Genomic DNA, 18,434 nt, shown 5'->3' with positions numbered 1-18,434 from the left:
TGTTGTTTGTATTAATCTGTATTTTGCTTGTTCCAGTCCACTGATAAGATTGTATTCCACAAGTGCTGTGATAACCTCCAGGTGAATGAATGTTGCCATTGAATTTTACTGAATTTCATAATTTTAACATAAGATTTAACAAGAGCACTGATGGGATTAAGGTAAAGATGCTAGTTAAGCAAACTAAATGCTCTAGTATTCCACTCAGTGTTTAAGGCTGCATATCAAGGTACGTCAAAAAAATACAATATTTTTCTTTGCTTTTTGATTTTTAGTGTTCTGGAGATTGTGAAAAGGAGGTGCTGAAGATCTGCAGCTTAGCACAAAGAGCAGAATGAAGAGGCGCTCAGATGCCTGAGTGCAACCTGGCTAATTTCTTAAAAGCAACACCTTCATCTGGCATCATGATGTGAAGTATCTCCTTTGCTTTACCATTAACAAGTAAGATGGAATCCCTCCAAATACTTCAGAACAAATTTCAAAATTGCAAATGCCTTATATGTGTCATGAGAAAGTTACTGGAAGATAAGCATATATGTTAGAGAGGAGCCTGAATGACACAGAGGATGGGCAGCTGATGTATTTTATCCCAATCCTTCTTATTCTGGTTTATTTGGTCATGCTATTTCAATCCATCTGTTGCATTTTGTTCCTATAGTTTGTAGCCTCAGGACAGAGGCTCTTTCTGTGTGGCAAATTAGAAGCCACGCTAAAAGCTACTGCTGTTGCAATAAAATAATTTCATTTCTGGGACAGTAGTTTAAATCCTGCTCAGCTAAGAAGTAGTCCTGTGATCTTATTTAAGCATTTTTAATAAATGTATTCCCCACAGCTGCATGTATACAACACAGGATTGTTACCACAGAGGGCAGTGCAATACTGTTTGTATTTGATGGGACAAAATGCACCATGGAAAGCTTATTATTTTCATCACAAGATGACCCTCCAGTTTGGTCAGGGTTGAAGGATACAGCTAGAAACTATAGGAGAAAACTGTTCACTGGGACTATGTACTACTAGGACTGTCAATCCAGCACTTTCCACGAGGTTTGTAATAATTTATCATAACTATGAATCACATATAGTTGTATGTCTAATGCCTTTCATGTCAGATAGAAGTATTTTAAACTACGGAAAAACAGATAAATTAAAAATTCGCTGCATGTAAATATACATCGTTGTGTTCGTCAGCATGGTTTTACGCCAAGAATTCATGGTACCATCTTCCATTTTGCCATTGCAAAAGTCCTTATTCTGGAATTGAAGAAAGGCATTGATCACTCTTAAAAGTTCAGCTTCTCCATTTAGGGCTGTGCTGCAGTAAATGTCTTTCAGACTTTTATTTGAATTTCATTATGGCAAACATCAAATCTAGCTTCTTTGCACTGAAAGCAGATTTGAAAAGTTGCTACAGCTGGGGAAGTGATAAGAATAAGGCAGGAGAGAAGCAGCTGCAGCTTCTTGCTGGGGAAGGGTGAGCTTTTGCTGTTGCTGGGAGTAACAGCTCCCACCACAGGCCCAGGTGGTCTGTAACTCCTGCAGCAGCAACAGGAGCCAACCTGATTTTCAAGACTGTTATTGGCAAAGGAAGCAGTGAGAGCCTTGCCATTTTTCACCCCTTCTTGTTCCATCTTCCCCTTTAGCAATCTGCTGCTTTAGGAACTGCCTTTGCCTATCTCTAACCCTAGAAAATGTGACATGATGTTGAACAGTACTACATGCATTGCATTTATGAGCAAAGAACTACTATTGCTGCAAGTTGCCTTGCAACTTTTTCTCTAGCACTAACGATAAAATATCAGCATTTCCCCACTGCATTTCCTTTTCTGCATGTAAACAATAGATTGTGGCCTTTCCTTAAATAGAAATAAATCCCAGCAAATACATGCAAACACCTACTAAAGCAAAAAACGCTTTGATGGATCAAACACATTATACTTATCTGTATTCTCATCTTAAATCATTGAAATGTGAAAGCACTAAAAGGTTGTTTGGTTTCCATAAATTACTTGGCTTGAATTTTGTGTACGCTTCCATGAAGATGCAGGAGAAATATTGTCATAGTCAAGAAGAGACAGCATTTCCAGTTCACTGTGAAGATACGTGACTGCCCCATAACAAGTGCTTCAAAAATCCATATGAGCTGAAAATAATCTTCTGTCAACGTACCTGGGAGTGATTCTGTCTGCAGTTATGTGAGTCGAGAGTTGAGCTTTTAATTGGAGCAGGAACGAGCTCTTTGTTTTGTGCCATCTGTGCCATAATTTCTTTCAAGCACAAGTGCTTTGCAGTAGCTGAACTCCTTGCCTGTCTCGGGATCATCACCACCCAGTTTGTTTTCCCGTAACACAGCTTTCAGTCCCATCCTGTTTGACTGGGATCTTGTTAGAAGTCCTATTCTATCTCCCCATCTTAAAACAGATGTGGCCATGCCTTCCACGTGTGCCAGCTGAAATGTGTGGGGATATGGGAGAGATCCCCCACTCAAAGAACTCTTGTTTCACAACTCAGGAATAAGCAAGGAATTAACCATTACTTGGAGTGAGTCACATGAGTAGATAATTCCATAGCACTGATCACAGGGTATGTGCTGGTATTTTGGCTCTTACCATGTTGTCGTTGTTGTAAATGATAATTTGAAGAGTCATAACTCATTCAACTGAAGTACCTCAATTCCCTTATGATCAGCCCAAATAACCCTTTCCCTCAAAAACCCTGATATTCTAGGCTGAAATGCAAGTGTAAGCAATGAAATCTCTTTATCTCAGTGAAAATGTTTTGGTAAGTATGTGGTTTCTTTGTTTTTTAGGAAGACTGTAGATACGTGGGCCTTATATCTCAACAGAGCTAAGAATCTTATTTTACTCCCTTCTAGTCCTTGATTAGTAAGATACTCACTCCCGTGTCATATGATGTAACACATCCACATGGACTGCTTAATCCATTACTGTTGAGGTCAGGGCTCTGTCTTCCCTCCCTAGTACAACAGGAAGGAGACTGGGTAGAAAAGACAAGTCTGCAAAGAATGCACACAAACTCTTAATGAAAATTAAATTTCTCTTACCCCCAGAAATCTGAAATCATTCCTCGGAAAGAATATTTTGTGCATTGTTATACAGTGTGTTTTAAAAAGGCCAAACTTTTCAAACAAATTACTATACCGTTCAAGTATTTCTTTTCATATATTTTGGTAAAGTGTTTGGTCCATTATGAGACTATATCTAATCAGTTCCTAAACAGAGAAATTAGGACACTAGTTCAAATACTCTGACAGTCCTTGTCTCTTCTAGGACCTGGAGCAGTTCTTTACCAGACAATATTTTTGTCAAAATTAACATCTTGTTTATTCTACCCACAAGTACACAGTCTGGAAATGCATTACATTTTTTTCTGCTCAGAGTACCAATCAGCCAGTGCCCATCTGTCTGTTCCTGCCCTTTGCTGTTCAGCATCATTCTGCTTTTCTGGTCTGGATTAATAAGGATTTTCTTGCCCTCATGATAGAAGAACACGTCACGCTCAGATTTTGCAATTCAAGTGACTGTACATTGCAGTTCTAAGTGGAGAAATTATGATCAGTGGATTTCTTGCTTTGCAGGCAGTAGGTAACATTTATTTTCTAAAATTTTAGCTGGTATTAATTACTCTAATAAATATATAATAGCATCTCACTTAGGATCTGAAATCTTCTCTTTGGAGGACGAAAAGAAGAGACAACCAGAAATCCAGAAAGAGGAGAAATACGACAATTAGAGAATGGTGTTTTCTTCTGGTAATCTTTTATCCAAGAAGTGTTAACCACTGTATAAAAAGGAACTGTACAAAGAATAGGCATTGCTATAGTCAAAATCATCTGTTGGTTTAATGCAGAAGATAGAGCCCTGGGTTATGTCTAACCAGAGCCTGACATGTTTTGAATTTAATCAGATGTCAGAAAACAGCTCAGACCACAAAAAAGCTCTGGATATATCCTGTATGAACTGAGAAAATAATTATTTATTCTCAACAGTATCGTTGATGCCATTGCTTTTGAAAGAGGTGAATCATTTATGTAATTGCTTCCATAACTTGCATTAATCAGAGGTTTTTCTGTGCAATAAACACATTCCACTTTTTCAGGAGAGACACCCTCTTTTCAGTCTCTCTAAAATGATCATTAAAATTATGCAATTTATTTCTGTACTGGGCCCTTTTCAAAGATGAGAAGGTCATTGTTTTGAGTTATATTCAGGAAGAGATCCATGGAAGAATGTAGCATATATTTAAACTACAGGAGAATATGCGGCATAATGTGATGGCTATCAGTGTCTGAGGCAGTGTCCATTGAAATCCATGGACAGCTTCACTGGCATTCCGTTCCTGAGACCATCAAGAAAAGGTGCTGAAGAAGCCTTTCAGCTGGCTATGAAATGTGCAGTCAGTCCACTAACTGCCAGTGCCCAGGACAGCCTATTTATACCAGGTAATATTTCACGCTCTATTATGTCTTTCTGAAGGAAGATACATCTATGATTGAAGTGTTTTTAATTCTTCAAACCAGAACAGAGTGAAGGTGCGATGCTGTGCAGCCTCTTTCTTTCATGAGACATTGATTTCAGGCAGTATGAACTTCAGTGCCTTGCTGTATCCTATGACAATCTTTATCCACTTCTGCAGTGCCCTTTGCATCACCTGAGTACCCAGAGCTCTGACACCAACGTCCCTTTGAGAAGCACAGGTTCTCCAGTAGAGTATCAGATGTGCTTCTCACCTTCCACTTTTTTCATTGACAAGGCAAGTGAAATGTCAGAAGCCTGGGGCTTCAGTTGAGGGCTGAAGAAAGGTGAGAATAATTTCAAGCGCCAGAGAAAGCTGAGCTTGCCTGGGGGGGGATGGCAAGCCTGTTCCATGCTGCCAGGGAGTTCTGCTTCCTGTCAGCTGCAGGGAGATGTCAGGGACAGCATGACTTCCTTTTGCAGCTCCTCAGTTGAGGAGGTGCTGGAACTAGAAAGTGAAGAGGTATGCCAGGTCTGCAGACAACGGTGACAACATGTCTCTTGTTTGAGAGTAGTTTCTGATCCAGAGCTGAGGCTGAAATGTATAGGGCCTTCTCTTCATGGGGAGTGGAAAAGACCTGTTAACTTTTACATTTTCGTTTCAAATGCTTGTAGCTTTGCTTTTAGTTACTCTGGAAGCAGTAATATGCTATCTTGAATGCCCTGAACAACTGAAGAGCTTGTCAGAGGAAAGAAAGTAAAATGAGTTAGCTTATTATTGATTCAAGTTTATCATGGCTTTACCCATTTGGTAATACTGTCAAAAGGAGAGGTTTGTAGACTTTTCAAAGAAACAGAAAAAACAAACCTGTGAAGAGGGGAGTGAAAGCAAACTAGAAAATAAAAAAATACATATCTAAGAAGCTCAAATAGAAAAAGAAACCCCAACAAAAACATTCGGAGAAGAATTAAAACTAAGCAAGTATTTTTCCTAATTCTTTAAGGGTCTTTCTCATATTTGCCCTTTTTTCAGCTAACTGCAGTCTCTGGTACAATAAGGGGGCTGTTATATTAGCCCTGTGGGCAAAGCTTGTGGCCAGACTGGTCCTGCCTGTGGCCTGCCTCACACTGCCAACACAGGGAGCTGTGTCCTCAGGTCAGTGCAGCATGGCGGTGCTGCTAGCTCTGGTGGGAAGCTGCAGCCCTGGAAGTTTTGTGCAGTCTTTACACAGCGTGGTTCTGTAAAAATATACAGGGTCTGTAGTAATGGTCTTAGCTTTCTTTGTTATTCTGATTTTGATACAGACATCGCTGTAGTATTTTCAGAGGAGATCCTTCTTTCGGCTGGATGCTTGATGGCAATATTCTCCTTCAGCAGGCTGAATGTGAGCCAGCAGTGTGCCCACGTGGCCAAGAAGGCCAAAGGCATCCTGGCTTGTATCAGAAATAATATGGCCAGCAGGAGCAGGAGGTTTATCGTCCTTCTGTACTCAGCGACAGTGAGGGTGCGCGAGTGCTGTGTTCAGTTTTGGGCCCCTCACTGCAAGACACTGATAGAGTGTGTTCAGAGAAGGACAGTGGAGCTGTAAAGGATCTGGAAAACAAATCTTACAGGGAGTGGCTAAGGGAATCAGGATCGTTTGTTCTGGAGGAGGCTCAGGGGAGACCTTATGGCTCTCTATAACTCCCTGAAGAGAGGCTGTGGTGAGGTGGGTGCCAGCCTCTGCTTCCAGGTAACAGTGATAGGACAAGGAACACCAGGGGAGGTTGAGGTTGGTTATTAGGAAAAATTGCTTCTTGGAGAGGTCAGGCAGTGGCACAGGCTGTACAGAAAGTGGTTCACTGACCCTAGAGGTGTTCAAGAACTGTGGAGATGTGGCACTGAAGTCAGTGGCATGGTGGGGTGACGTTGGGGTTGGTGATCTTAGAGGTCTTCTGCAACCTGAGCGATGCTGTGATTCAAGGACGCAGGTCTGTAAAGATGCTGACTCGTAAAACCCTAGTGTGCAAGGAACAATTCTTGTTTGTCTTTTCTTTTTGGAGGATTTGTAAGCACTCCTGGGCTGCTCAGCATGACCCAGGCCCATCACTGTTTTCACATAACAATTGCTATCAAATGTCAGCCGCAGTGTCTGAGTGCCGCATTACAGGGCCACTTCCTTCTCCCACTCATAGTGCTGCTGGGCGCGCAGGCCCATTCCCCCACTAAGGAAGAATCTCGAATCTATTCGTCTAAAGGGCACCTGAGGAACGCGGAGCGAAAGCGAGGCCCGCAGCCCACCCGGCCCTGCGCGCGGGGCGGCCGTACCGCGGCCTCCCGCCACCCCCCGGCACGGCTGGCGCCGCCTCAGCGCTAACGGCCGCGGGCGGACGCGGGGCGGGGCCGGCGGGGCCGCTCCCTCCGCTTCCCAGCGTGCACCGGGCGCGGTGGCTGTCTGGCCACGTCCCCGGGCCACGTCGCTCGGTGCCCGCTGAGCTTGCGCCATCTTCGCTCCCCGGCTCCGGGCTGCTCTGCCGTTCCGTCGCCATGAACATCTTTCGCCTCACCGGGGACTTGTCCCACCTGGCGGCCATCATCATCCTGCTGCTCAAGATATGGAAGAGCCGCTCCTGCGCTGGTGCGTGCGGGAGGCCGTCGGGCTGGCCGGGGGAGCGCGGCGGGGCCAGGCCGGGCCGAGTCGAGGGCTGGGCGCCGTGGCCGCCTCCTCGCTGCAGGCCGGGGCCGGGAGGGGCCGGGGCTCAGCTCCGCCACGCTGCAGGGGCTGCTCCTTCCTCGAGGAGGGGCGGCGGGGCCGGGGCTGCTTGGGGCCCGGGAGGCGGCGGGGTGCGCTGGCGCCTGCCTCCTGCGGCCCTGAAGGCCCCGGGCCACTCGCTGAGGGTGGGCTGAGGGGAGCCGCGTGTTCCCCACGTCTGCGGAGGCACCCGCGGGAGCTGCGGTTTCCCTGCGGGCCCGGCGCCCGCAGCTCTTCGTTCGAATCCCCGAGCGGCGCTGTTTCGACCGCCCCCCCCACAGGGACCTCCTTCTTTATGTAAGGGCCCTGCCGGCGCCGAATGAATGGGGAGCCGGGCCGGGGCGACTGCTGCCGGGCCCGGGCTGCCCTCAGCAGGAGCTGGAGCACGTTCCGTCCATTCCCGAGGCGGGGCCGTGCTGCTGTGCGTGCAGAGCCGAGCGGCGCTCCCGCGGGCTGCAACGCTGCGACGAGCTGACTCGCAGTTCGCACATCTTGAAGTTTCTCTGTTCCGGGATTCGTGCAGGGCGAGCCGGCGCGCTCACCCCTTTGTTTTCCTGCAGTAAGAATAACGTGGCCACCCGTACCGCTGGCGGGTCCGTTCGAGCTGCTGCGGCAGAGCTGGGAGGGAAAGCCTGGGCGCTGCGGCGCTCCGTGCTGCCGGCCTGCTGTGACGTGGCAGCGGGAAGGAGCGGCGGGCAGCCCGATGTGTCTGGTGCTGGCAGGGCTGCGATTGCTCCTCAGTCGGTGGGTATTTGTGAGGGATGGGTTTGGGCTGCAGCCCAAGAGAGCTGAGAGTGGAGAAATGAAATCTCCGCTACCTTACAGGTAAGAGGGAGCATGGATTCTCTGCTTCCGAATCAGGTCACTTATTGCTAACCGCTTGATAGTGCAAAAGAAAAATCACGGTAGATGAACAGCTTTGGTTTATAGCAGTATTTTTTTTGTGTGATTTCTAACAACAAAATACATCGAGTAAATGACTGTACCGTTTAAATAGGGTGCTGTCAGAGGATGTCACTTTTGCGGCCAAGGAGCCCAAGAGGTCTTTCCTGATGATCCTTTCTGACAGGAGAGCATCTGGCCTCCAGCCCTAATGTGGTGTTCTGTCTTCTGCCACACATAAGAAATGCTGTCAGAGTTGCAACCAACCAAGGGTTAATGAGCTGGGGAGTAATATCTTATAGACTGAAGTAGGGAAATGAGGAGTTCTGGTGCAAGGCTAAAATTGGAGTAGTAGTTCAGCTAGGAGACTTTAGCTAGGAGACTCGTAAGTGACCTTTGGACGTGAGGTAATTTTCACAGTCTAGTACAGCGTAACCCAGTCCCACTTTTCTGTTCAAAAGGTGCTCTGACATTGTTTTTCTTGGGTCAGTTATGGCTGAGGATTGCTGTTGGTAGAGATTTGTTAGTAAGGAAGAGGAATCCTACTTGTCACGGTTTTGGTATTGTTTTCTCCAGCATAGAGAAGCAGATGGGCAAATATTTTGTGTGGCCCTCAGCTCTCCCATCTTCTGACACAGCTGTATGCCTGCACTCATTCAGCTGAAACAGTGATTCATTCACCTTCCTCAGCTGAATGCTGAAATGTGGATTTGTTTGTGTGAGATTGTTGCTTCGTGTATTCTAGTTCTGCCTGAATTCTTAGGAGTAATCCAGATCCATTTCTCTTCTGCGGCATTAGCACTGGGGAGCTGACGAGCTGGCTGGAAGGAGAGCAGTGCCTTGGAAGAGCCTGGGTTTTGCTTTGGGGCTGCTACCTGTGGAAGCTTCTGGTTGTCAGCTGTCATTTCTGTGAATAAAGGCATTATAAATATATTTACCCAGAACGTGTTTGTAAAGTCCACAACAGCGACCCCTAAATGGTTGCCAGTTGGTGTTCGGTTCGGGCTAGCTGCCATTGTTAGAGGGCTTTCTGTGATTCGGATGTGTGGTCAGTTGAACAGTTCATAAATTAAATAAAATTACACCTTGGGGGTATTGGTGACTGAGGAGACTGAGCAGACCAGCAGGTGCTTTAACCGTGCATTTCCCTGGCAGTAGGAGCTTAGAAAATAAATTGAGGCCTCTAAGTGATTGCTAAATCGTAGGCTGTGATCCATGAAGAGCTACCAGCCGCATGGTGCCGGCTCTGCGTCTCGCTGCATCTGTGTGAGCCTGCAGCCTTTGTTAGGCAGAGCTGGAGGCCTGTGAGAGCAGCTGGAGCCAGGCGGCCCGCACTGCACGCTGCTTTCTGGGGGAGGGAGACACTGCTCCTGCTTCCTTTGGAGCAGGGCTGTGCCGTGAAGCTCCCTGCATCGTCAGTGTTAGACAGTTATCTCTTTATTTTTCCTAATTCGGTCAGTACGCTGAACAGATAACGAGGCAAAAGCAAATCAAGTTGTGATTTCACAGTTGGCAGGGTGACAGCTTTTTGCATGACTGCTTGTTTGAGCTTTTGCATTGAGGAGTGGGGAAAACGCTCACCACTCCAACCAGCACCTCGGAAATAATTACTGGGAGCAATGGAGAATGCTGCAGCTAACGTGTTATTGACTCTAGTGTTGTAATTAGGGAATTTGTGAGACTTGAAGAATAGTCTGCTTTCACACGTTGTCATGGTCAGACTGTATTTTCTAATTTGTTCCAAGTTAAATTAGATTGTTTGTGCTGTGAATTACTGCCTGGGAATTGATTTGCTTCTCTCAGTGTCATTTGTCAAGTGTTAAAGGTGACCTGCAGCAAATTATATGCTGAATCGTCTGGAAAAAAAGTAGTGCAGATAATGAATGTGTAATGCTTTTGCTGGGCCATGGAGCTGTCTCATAATTTCAAGTATCTGCTATGGACAGCACCATACATTAAGCTGAAGGTTTTACACAGTACTTTGCCATAGGCTATTGCCAGTTTGTCTATGTTTTCTCAGAAAATACTGTTTTAGGTAGGTCTGGAATTTCATTTATCTTTCTGAAGGAAAGTTTTGCCTTTTGGTCAATAGAATTTGAATTTAGAGTTAGGTTGGTTAGTATTTCTTTAGCAGACCCAGAGGAGTTGTGGTTCTGTGGCTGATGCAGACTTCATGCTGAACTAGCTGGCTTTTATTAAGTTCTTTAAAAAGGCTCTGAGGGCTCCATGACAAAAAGTTGGCCTTCCTTAGAAAAGCTTCAGCCCGTATCTTTCATGGCCGTGCAGTAGCCGAGTGCCCTGCAGTGCCTCCATAGCTGCCAGCCCTGCAGGAGCGAGCTGCGGTGGATGCTGCTGTGCTTTGGCCTGGCAGCAGGGCTGCTGGGGGCTTTTAGCCAAGCTTGGAAGCAGGAATTGAAGTTTTTCAGTGCGTGAAGATAAAATAAAAAGGAGAGGTGAAAATTTGAGCCCAAGGCTTTGGGAAAAGAGGGAATGGTAATGCATGTGGTTATTCCAGAACTAGGTAATGTTTGTGGAAATGAAAGGAGCAGGAGGAGAATGACAGTGTGGTTTGTGTGTCACAGCTGTCAGCCAGCAGTGTGCTGGTGTAGTGATAGTCTGGTCATCAGAGCCATCAGTGCAGTGTTCACTCATGTCCTGCAGCTCTGCTCGTGGTGTGGATCTCAGCTGTGCTCATGGCACAGAGCTCAGCTCCCACCCAGCCCTCCTGCGCCATGCGGGCCTTTGGTCTGAACTCTGGACCTCGCCTGCTCTGCCCTACTTACCTTGGAAATCCATTCAGCCTTGGTTTTGTGGTGTGTTTCCAGAACTCCCGGCTATTCTCAAGATTCAAAAGTCTGTAATACTGAAAGCATTCATAAAAACAGCAACTTCTTGATTCTAGAGGGAGATGAGGCTGCACTTGTTGAGGGGGATTTGTCACATGTATTCCATTATCGCATTTGTATTTACGTGACAACACACCTGGATCCAAACATACAGCAGTGGCCAGTAATAAATGTGTTTGAAACGCTCTGTATTGCTGTGTGTGGTCAGTAACTAAAAGAAAACACCACGTGAAATACCCTGATGTTGCACATGGTGATATGGCATGGGCTGGAGGCTGTGCACTCCAGGACTGTGGGCCAGGCCTGTCCTGTCTGGAGGGCTGCTGCGAGCACTGCTGCAGGCTGCTGCCTTGTTGGGGTTCAGAAATGTCAGATGAACTGCTGTCTTAACTTTGGAAAAGTTTGGTGGCTGTTTTTTGCTGCTGTTCTTTTTAACTGGGGCTTTTGTGTGGTTGCTTTCAGTCCCCACAATGAGTTTTTGGGGTCTTGCTGTTTGCTGTACTTATTGACCACTGGGGGCTATTATGTAAACACCAGGTAAGGCTCACCTAACGTGGCTTACGGTGCAGGTACAGTGCTGCAAACAAATACCTTCCTAACTGTTACAGTTTCAGCCATTCCTGCACTTCATGTATAAATATCCAGTCCCTTCATTTGTGGCAGCTTAGTGTTTTTGAAGCATTAATCAAGGTGAAACCATAGCGTGTCGCATGCTTTTTAGTTGTTTTGTGGCACTGTTAATAAAACCATTATCAGAAATATCACTGTATAAAGGCAAAAAGGATTTTCAGCCTTGCTTCATAACCTTCTCTAGAGAATGTTTTTCCCTGTCTTGTTTTCCTGAGCAATGTTTGTGTGCTTAGCTAAACAAATTAATCTATTTTCACCCTGGGTGACTGAAAACAAGAATAATTGGAACAGCAAGATAAAAGCTTGGTGGCTTTACATCAGTGTTAGGGAATGATGCTTCTCTTCAGTCTTCAGAAGCTTTTAGTGGTTGATGATGCAGAACTTTTGTGGGGTGTTCAGTCAGTCAGTGGTGCTGTGGTTGTCGCTGGCTGCAGAAACTTGAGTGGCCAAAGTACTGGGGCTGGCATCTGGGCTTTGGCCTGAAGCTGAAAGGTGCTTTGAAGAGGCTGTGTAGGTGGTTGTTACTTCAGCTCGTGATCCTTTTTAAATACTTTTATGTAGTTACATCTATTTTTGATTATTTAATTTTTTTTTCCTGCCATTTGGCCAGTTGCGATTCAGAATTGAATTACCTTGAGTCTTCACATCAGACAGTTCCTTTAAAGCCACACAACTGGTGCTAGCACACTTCCTGGTCATCTCTGGGTCTGTGGTACTTGCATCATTCCAGGTAGAGATACCTCTTGGTAACACTGGGGGTTGAGCACTAGTGCAGCCTTGCTGTGTGCTGCCCAAGGATAATGCAGAACAAGCAGCTCATAGCTCTGGAGAAAATAGAGGCTACTGTGAGTGACTTCTAAGTAGTGCTAGCAACTTTTCCAGTACAGTAATGTGTAGGTAACTTACAGCTGAGCTGCTGAAGGAGGTGAACGTGCAGTTCTGTTCGTACAGCTTTGCTCTGGAAACTCAGATTCTGTCTTAATTTTGTGATCAACTTGCATAGAAATAAGGGATATATTCTTCCTCAGCCTTGGCATCAAGTGTTTTAAAATAATTAATTATTTCCTTTATTGCTTTAGGTATTTCTGGGAAAAGCCAGCTTCTGTTTGCACTGGTCTTCACTACCCGCTATCTGGACCTCTTCACTTCATTCATTTCATTGTATAACACATCTATGAAGGTAGAGTATACTGGAAAGTCAGAAAAGCTGCTATTGCTGCATGCAGCATGCATAACTTTATGAAGTGAGGCATCTTTAAATGCCCACTGTGTAGTTGGGTAAACAGTGTGGAAAATGGACTTGAAACTCTCTTTCTGCACTCTGCATGCAGTTATTTTAAAACTTTGAGTGGGGACTGTGACATTTACAACAAATGCCTCTTTGGTTATTGAAAAAAAAGCCCTTGGCAAAAATGGTTTAAATAAATTGTATTTCTCATTTGAGACGTTAGAAAAGGCTAAAGAAAAATCTCTTTCTACAAGGGAAACTGGTATTCGAAGCGTGTAGCTAGAATTGCTGCTAACATTTTGTCAGAAGCTGATCAGAAGTTTTCAGGAGTTCACTTCAAGAATGTGGCTTCCATCTGATTTATACCCCTGTGCTTGTCAACTGAACGTTAGTCAGCCCAGATTCGGTTTTGTTGGCTCTATTTCTGCAAATACTGATGCCCAGTACAAGAAAATAAAGCAGCAGACTGGAAGAGTACAGCTTGTTTGGCATTGGTGGCACCACAACAGACACTGTAATCCACTTCTTTTATTCTAGGATTTTTGTGATGCTTTTCAGTTTTAGTTTAGTTCAGTTTAGTTTAGAGGATAATGTAACTTTACCAGAAGGAAAGGCTAGATAGTTAATAATATGGATAATACTGAAGAATTAAGGGAACTTGCTTCAGAATTTCCTTCAGGTTTGGTTTTGTGTTTCTGTTTTCTTGTTGTTGCTTGTGTTTTCTTTTTTAAAGCAGTATTAATTAAACTGTAGGTACCAGCTTGAAATGTGCTTATCTGGAAGTAGTCATTGGGTATATAAAAAGTATGAGTTCGTTCTGTGCTCTGGGTGTATAAGCAAGTTGGTACTAACTGCCTTTCTTCCTGACTTGCAGACTTCAGTTTTTGTGGTTTGTAGCATTACGTATCACACAGTTCATTTCTCATAGTACCTTTGAGTGTAGGCTGCATTTCTTTTATTTTGGTGGCTCTGGAAACTTTGAGTGCCACAGAATATACTGTTCTTACTAAGTAACTCTCAGGGATGGGCTGGGGTTCACTGGCACTTCTTAGTGCCTTCTCTGACTGCACCAATTATCATTAGCCTACAGTTGGGGTAGGGATTCCTTAGATGTGGTATCTTGCCATAGAATCACAGAACATCCTAAGTTGGAAGGGACCCACAGGGATTGTCGCATCCAGATCCTCCCTCCACTCAGGATCCCCCAAAACCAAACCCCATGTCTGAAGTGTTGTCCAAACACTCTTGGAAGTCCAGCACCCTGGGGCTGTGAGCGCTGCCGTGGGGAGACTGTGCCACCTGCAAGCTATGATTTTACTGTTGTTTTGTTTGATTAAATCTGTTTCTTTTCCATTGTGAATGTCCTATACCAAATATAATTAGGTTTTTGGAACATTTTTCTTTATGGTGAAACTGAGGCAGATGCTAGACTGTCTAATGTATTGTACTAAATTGTCCTGGTGATGGCAGAGTGCCCTTCAGGAAGTGAGGTATTATCTCTGATTCTGATTACTTACCTGTAAAATAAGGCTACTTACCTGTCCCATGGGGAATAAGTATAAAGTCTGCTGTGCTGTAACAATTAAAAATGGTAAGGTTTGACATCAACTGAAATTGAAACTGAGTTCCTCTTCAGTGCTTCTGGCAGTCTTTTAGCTTTTGGTTTCATGGCCTGTTGGTTTCAGAGAACACTGGCTCTGCAGATGTAGGAGATGTTTAAAGCTGTAAATCAGATGAGCTGTTTTGTTTTATGTTACATAGCTGAGTTGAGGTGGGGCTTCATTCAGTACCTTTATAATTGCCACATGAGCCACCACACCCCTAAACTTTTTGAATTAAAAAAAAAAAGAGCTCTCCCTACTGTATGTATGCACACATAGATACGTAGCTTCAGTGTTGGAGCCGCTGCTGCCCTTGCAGTAGCAGAAGCAGTCTTCCTTTTCCAGTCGGTGCTGCAGTTGTTTCTACTCAAGGAATGAGCTCTGACAGGAAGAAACTTCTGACAGTCGCTTCATCCAGAGGCAAGGTGACACTTTAAAACATCATTGGCTCATTGGTTTTGAATTATTCCCTGCTGAGAAAAGCTAAATACCACCACATGGCATGAAATTGAAATTGCATGTAAGCAAAAAATACAAACTGAAAAAGACAGCTTATTCCTCCTAGTACCTGGGAATAGCTTTGTTCAGTGGGTTTAATGTAATCCTGCAACCTTGTGGGTATTTCTTTTTCTTTCCTCACTCTTTAGCTTATCTACATTGCCTGCTCGTATGCCACCGTGTACCTGATCTACATGAAATTTAAGGCCACCTATGATGGAAACCATGATACGTTCAGGGTGGAGTTTCTGATAGTTCCTGTTGGTGGACTCTCGTTTCTTGTCAATCATGACTTCTCTCCTCTGGAGGTGAGTTGGTTATGGGCAGGAGGTTGCACTTTATTTTCCAAGATCTGTAGTACATGACGGTGAATGTTTTTTAGCAGAATGAAAGATGCCTGTGTTTAGTAGGTCCAGGCCAATTCTGTAATGCATCTTTACCGTCTAGTTGTCACAGAGAACTTAAAGCACTTTGGGAGACTAATGTTATTGAGTATTTTATTAAGCAGAAAGCTGTCTTGACGCTCAAATTCAAAAAATCCCTCCTTTTGTTATGTTTGTTAAGGAAATAACCCAGAATGTGAGTCGTTGGTGCCCCCTGGTGAAACCAAAAGAAGTTTTAATACTTGTTACCTTTTGTAGAAACACAAGTAGCATAGTGTTAGAAGGGACTGTTATGTTTGAGATGCAGCTACATGTTCTTCTGTCAGAAAAGGAATATGTACTACAGAGTTCAGGTCAGTGTTTTCCCAGAATAGAGATATCTTTATATGCTTTTTTTAAGTGGACTGATCTTATTATATTTACTGGAATTGCATGGTTTAACTAGCAAAAGAATTTGAGCAACATTTTGAGATATTGTTTTAAATTTTGTACTGCCTTCATTCATTCCTTCAACCAATCAATTGATTTAAAATTTTAGAAGAATGGGGAAGAAGAAGGACTTCATCTTCCACACAGCTTTTCAGAGCAGCAGCATTGTGAGCTGTATTTAATGGTGCTGCATATCCTGAACTGATAGATGGGTAAACTTGTATCAGCAAGCTCCCCACATATTGGGAGAGTGGTGTCTGAAGGCTTGTTACTTGTACCATTCCAGGGCTGATTATGAAGCTTTAATTTATTTTTTTTACTGTATCAAGGGTAGTCAGAGCACTGTGCCTGTTCCCAGTAGAGTGATTTTGGTTGATAGGAATGAGAAGGCAGTTTGGATACCTGCTGTGCTTCTGTTAACGGTGTGACAGTTGAATAATCTGTGTTGTTTTTTTCGTTCCAGATATTGTGGACTTTCTCCATTTACCTTGAATCTGTCGCCATTCTCCCCCAGCTCTTTATGATCAGCAAAACTGGGGAAGCGGAGACCATCACTACTCACTACCTTTTCTTCCTGGGTCTGTACCGTGCCTTGTACTTGGTCAACTGGATTTGGCGCTACTATTTTGAGGGATTTTTTGACCTCATCGCGGTTGTTGCTGGTGTGGTCCAGACTGTTCTTTACTGTGACTTCTTCTATTTGTACGTTACAAAAGGTGAGTAGTGTGATAACTTGCAGCTGCAGGTAACGAAATGTAGCACTATGCAGCTGCATATCCGCTTCATAGACATTACTGCATAGTTATTAATTCTGTATGCAAGTTATTTCTGTAATCTGTTTAGATTTATCAGGAACACATTCTACAAGTTCGGAGATAAATGTGTAAACAGTCTGAATTTTATTGACAAATGTGAAAATAAGTATGACTAAATACAGGTTGCAGTTTTCTCTGTCAACAAGCATGATCCTCATACTTCTACTGACAGAGTACTTTTTGTGCAGGTGTTACACTTACAGACAACTTCCTACGGCATTTTAATACTATTGGAGCCCAGAGGTGGTTGTATGTGTCTGCAGATGCTAAGCATAGAAGCAGTTGTTTCTGTTGGATCTTTTACTAATTCTGATGTCATTGGTATTCCAGCATCCATCGTATAATCACAAAACTATGTAGATGTGGTGTTAGTCATTACTCTGAAAAACTGCAGTTATGGGATAGCATGTCCAGTGATGCTGGAAAGTGAGAATGCCAGGGTGCTGTGAGAGGGCAGGGCTGGAATTCTGACTTCATTGTCGTTTCGCTCATCTGTATTGAGTAGAGAAGCAAGTTTGGGAGAACTAAGGGCAGTGTACCTGTTCTACCAAAGTGACCAGAAGGTTTTGATCGCTCTGAAGTTCTAATGGTTGTGTTTCTTGGTCACATGTTTGTATTGCTAACTTTTTAATTTTTCTTTTCCTACAGTACTCAAGGGAAAGAAGCTCAGTTTGCCAGCGTAAGTGCCAAAAAACATCACCAGCATCTGTCCTTTTGGATGCTTGGACAGAACAATCCTTATCACAAGCAAAGGTGAAGATGCTTGAGACAGAAAGTCAGAAACACAGCTCTTTATAGTGCAGGTAGTCATCAGCGGCTCTGTAAGAACGGAGGAAAAACAACCAGCAGATTTCTGTTTGATGCATCTTGCCTTTATCTTTTTTATTACTATGTATAAAGATTTTTTACATAAAGAAACTTATACTGTATTAATAAATTCAGTGTATGGTTTCAATTGGAATAATTCCAAAAGTGAGATTTTTGTGAGATTGTTTATGACCAGGAAAAAAGTGCAAACTTTTTCTTAATTTTCAAGAATTTCTTTGAAATTACTGATTTTTTTTTTTTCTTTTTTTTTTTTCAGTGCACAAACATGTGCATCCTTGATGGATGGTAGTCATTTGTTCTTTCCCTTTGATTCAGTTTTCATTCCACTATATTTATTTTTTCCAAAAGGTGAATATATGTCAACTTAAATCTAAAACCACCAATGTTTGATGTGATGTGCTGGTGCCCAATCCTTGTGCCATCTGCTGACGTGGAGTTCGTTGTTTAAAGTGTATGTTGGTGCCAGAAGGGGAGCAGTCACATTCTGTAGTTGTCCTCCTTCTAAAACAGGCTGATGGCAAGAGGGCAGTAAGGAAATCTTGTGGCCGTGAGAAATTGGCCTTTCCTGTTTTGCCATGATGTTTGGGAAGGTAATCCCAACGATGATAGCACTTGGCAGTGCAGGTTGTGAAGACTGAGAGTTTTGGTTATGTTGCTTAGTGGCAAATGCTTGTAACTGTATTCTTTGTTCTGGAAAAGGAGGTAAAGTGGCCTGGAAGTACAGCCCTGCGACACCACTGCAGCTATAGAAATGGGAGGCTTGTAAGTTGTTGATTACAGTAATCTGTAGGTGATCATTTTTAAACAATATCTACATTTTCTTTTTAATGAGTGCTGTATGAGCAACATCCATGTTCAGCTTCAAGTGGTTTTTGATGTCACTTTTGGACAACTAATATTTTTTTAATAGACTTTCCAAAATCAGCAGCACCAGTTACCATTCTTTATCCTTTAAATGATTCCCTTTTTTTACTGAGCTGTTGCATGATTTATCCTGTGTTACCATCCTCAATAAACACTTTATGAAATGGTGAAAATGTTACTGTTATTATTCTTGAATTAACTTTTTCTGCTAGTGTGAAACTAG

At 43.7% G+C, this 18,434-nt stretch overlaps 2 protein-coding genes across 4 annotated transcripts in view; both read left to right on the top strand.

Annotated features, from left to right (window-relative positions):
- The window catches only part of OTOA (otoancorin), a 32,322-nt gene extending 31,149 nt beyond the window's left edge, over positions 1–1,173 (top strand). For all 3 annotated transcript variants that reach the window (XM_042828147.1, XM_042828148.1, XM_042828149.1), the window contains one exon: positions 276–1,173. The gene's annotated coding sequence lies outside the window, so the exon portion shown is untranslated. The remainder of the gene's footprint in view (positions 1–275) is intronic.
- Positions 1,174–6,903: 5,730 nt separating this feature from the next.
- Positions 6,904–18,384, top strand: KDELR2 (KDEL endoplasmic reticulum protein retention receptor 2). Its single transcript, XM_042828067.1, has 5 exons — positions 6,904–7,093; positions 12,645–12,745; positions 15,042–15,200; positions 16,168–16,420; positions 17,168–18,384. Exons 1-5 carry the CDS (start codon positions 7,003–7,005, stop codon positions 17,200–17,202), a joined length of 639 nt encoding a protein of 212 aa, XP_042684001.1. The 5' UTR covers positions 6,904–7,002; the 3' UTR covers positions 17,203–18,384.
- Positions 18,385–18,434: the final 50 nt, after the last annotated feature.

The sequence above is a fragment of the Centrocercus urophasianus genome, unplaced genomic scaffold (genome assembly GCF_019232065.1).
Source record: "Centrocercus urophasianus isolate 14NV4802_14NV808 unplaced genomic scaffold, USGS_Curo_1.0 seq_29, whole genome shotgun sequence".
Taxonomy (NCBI): Eukaryota; Metazoa; Chordata; class Aves; order Galliformes; family Phasianidae; genus Centrocercus; species Centrocercus urophasianus.
This window is presented reverse-complemented; position numbering and strand designations above follow the sequence as displayed.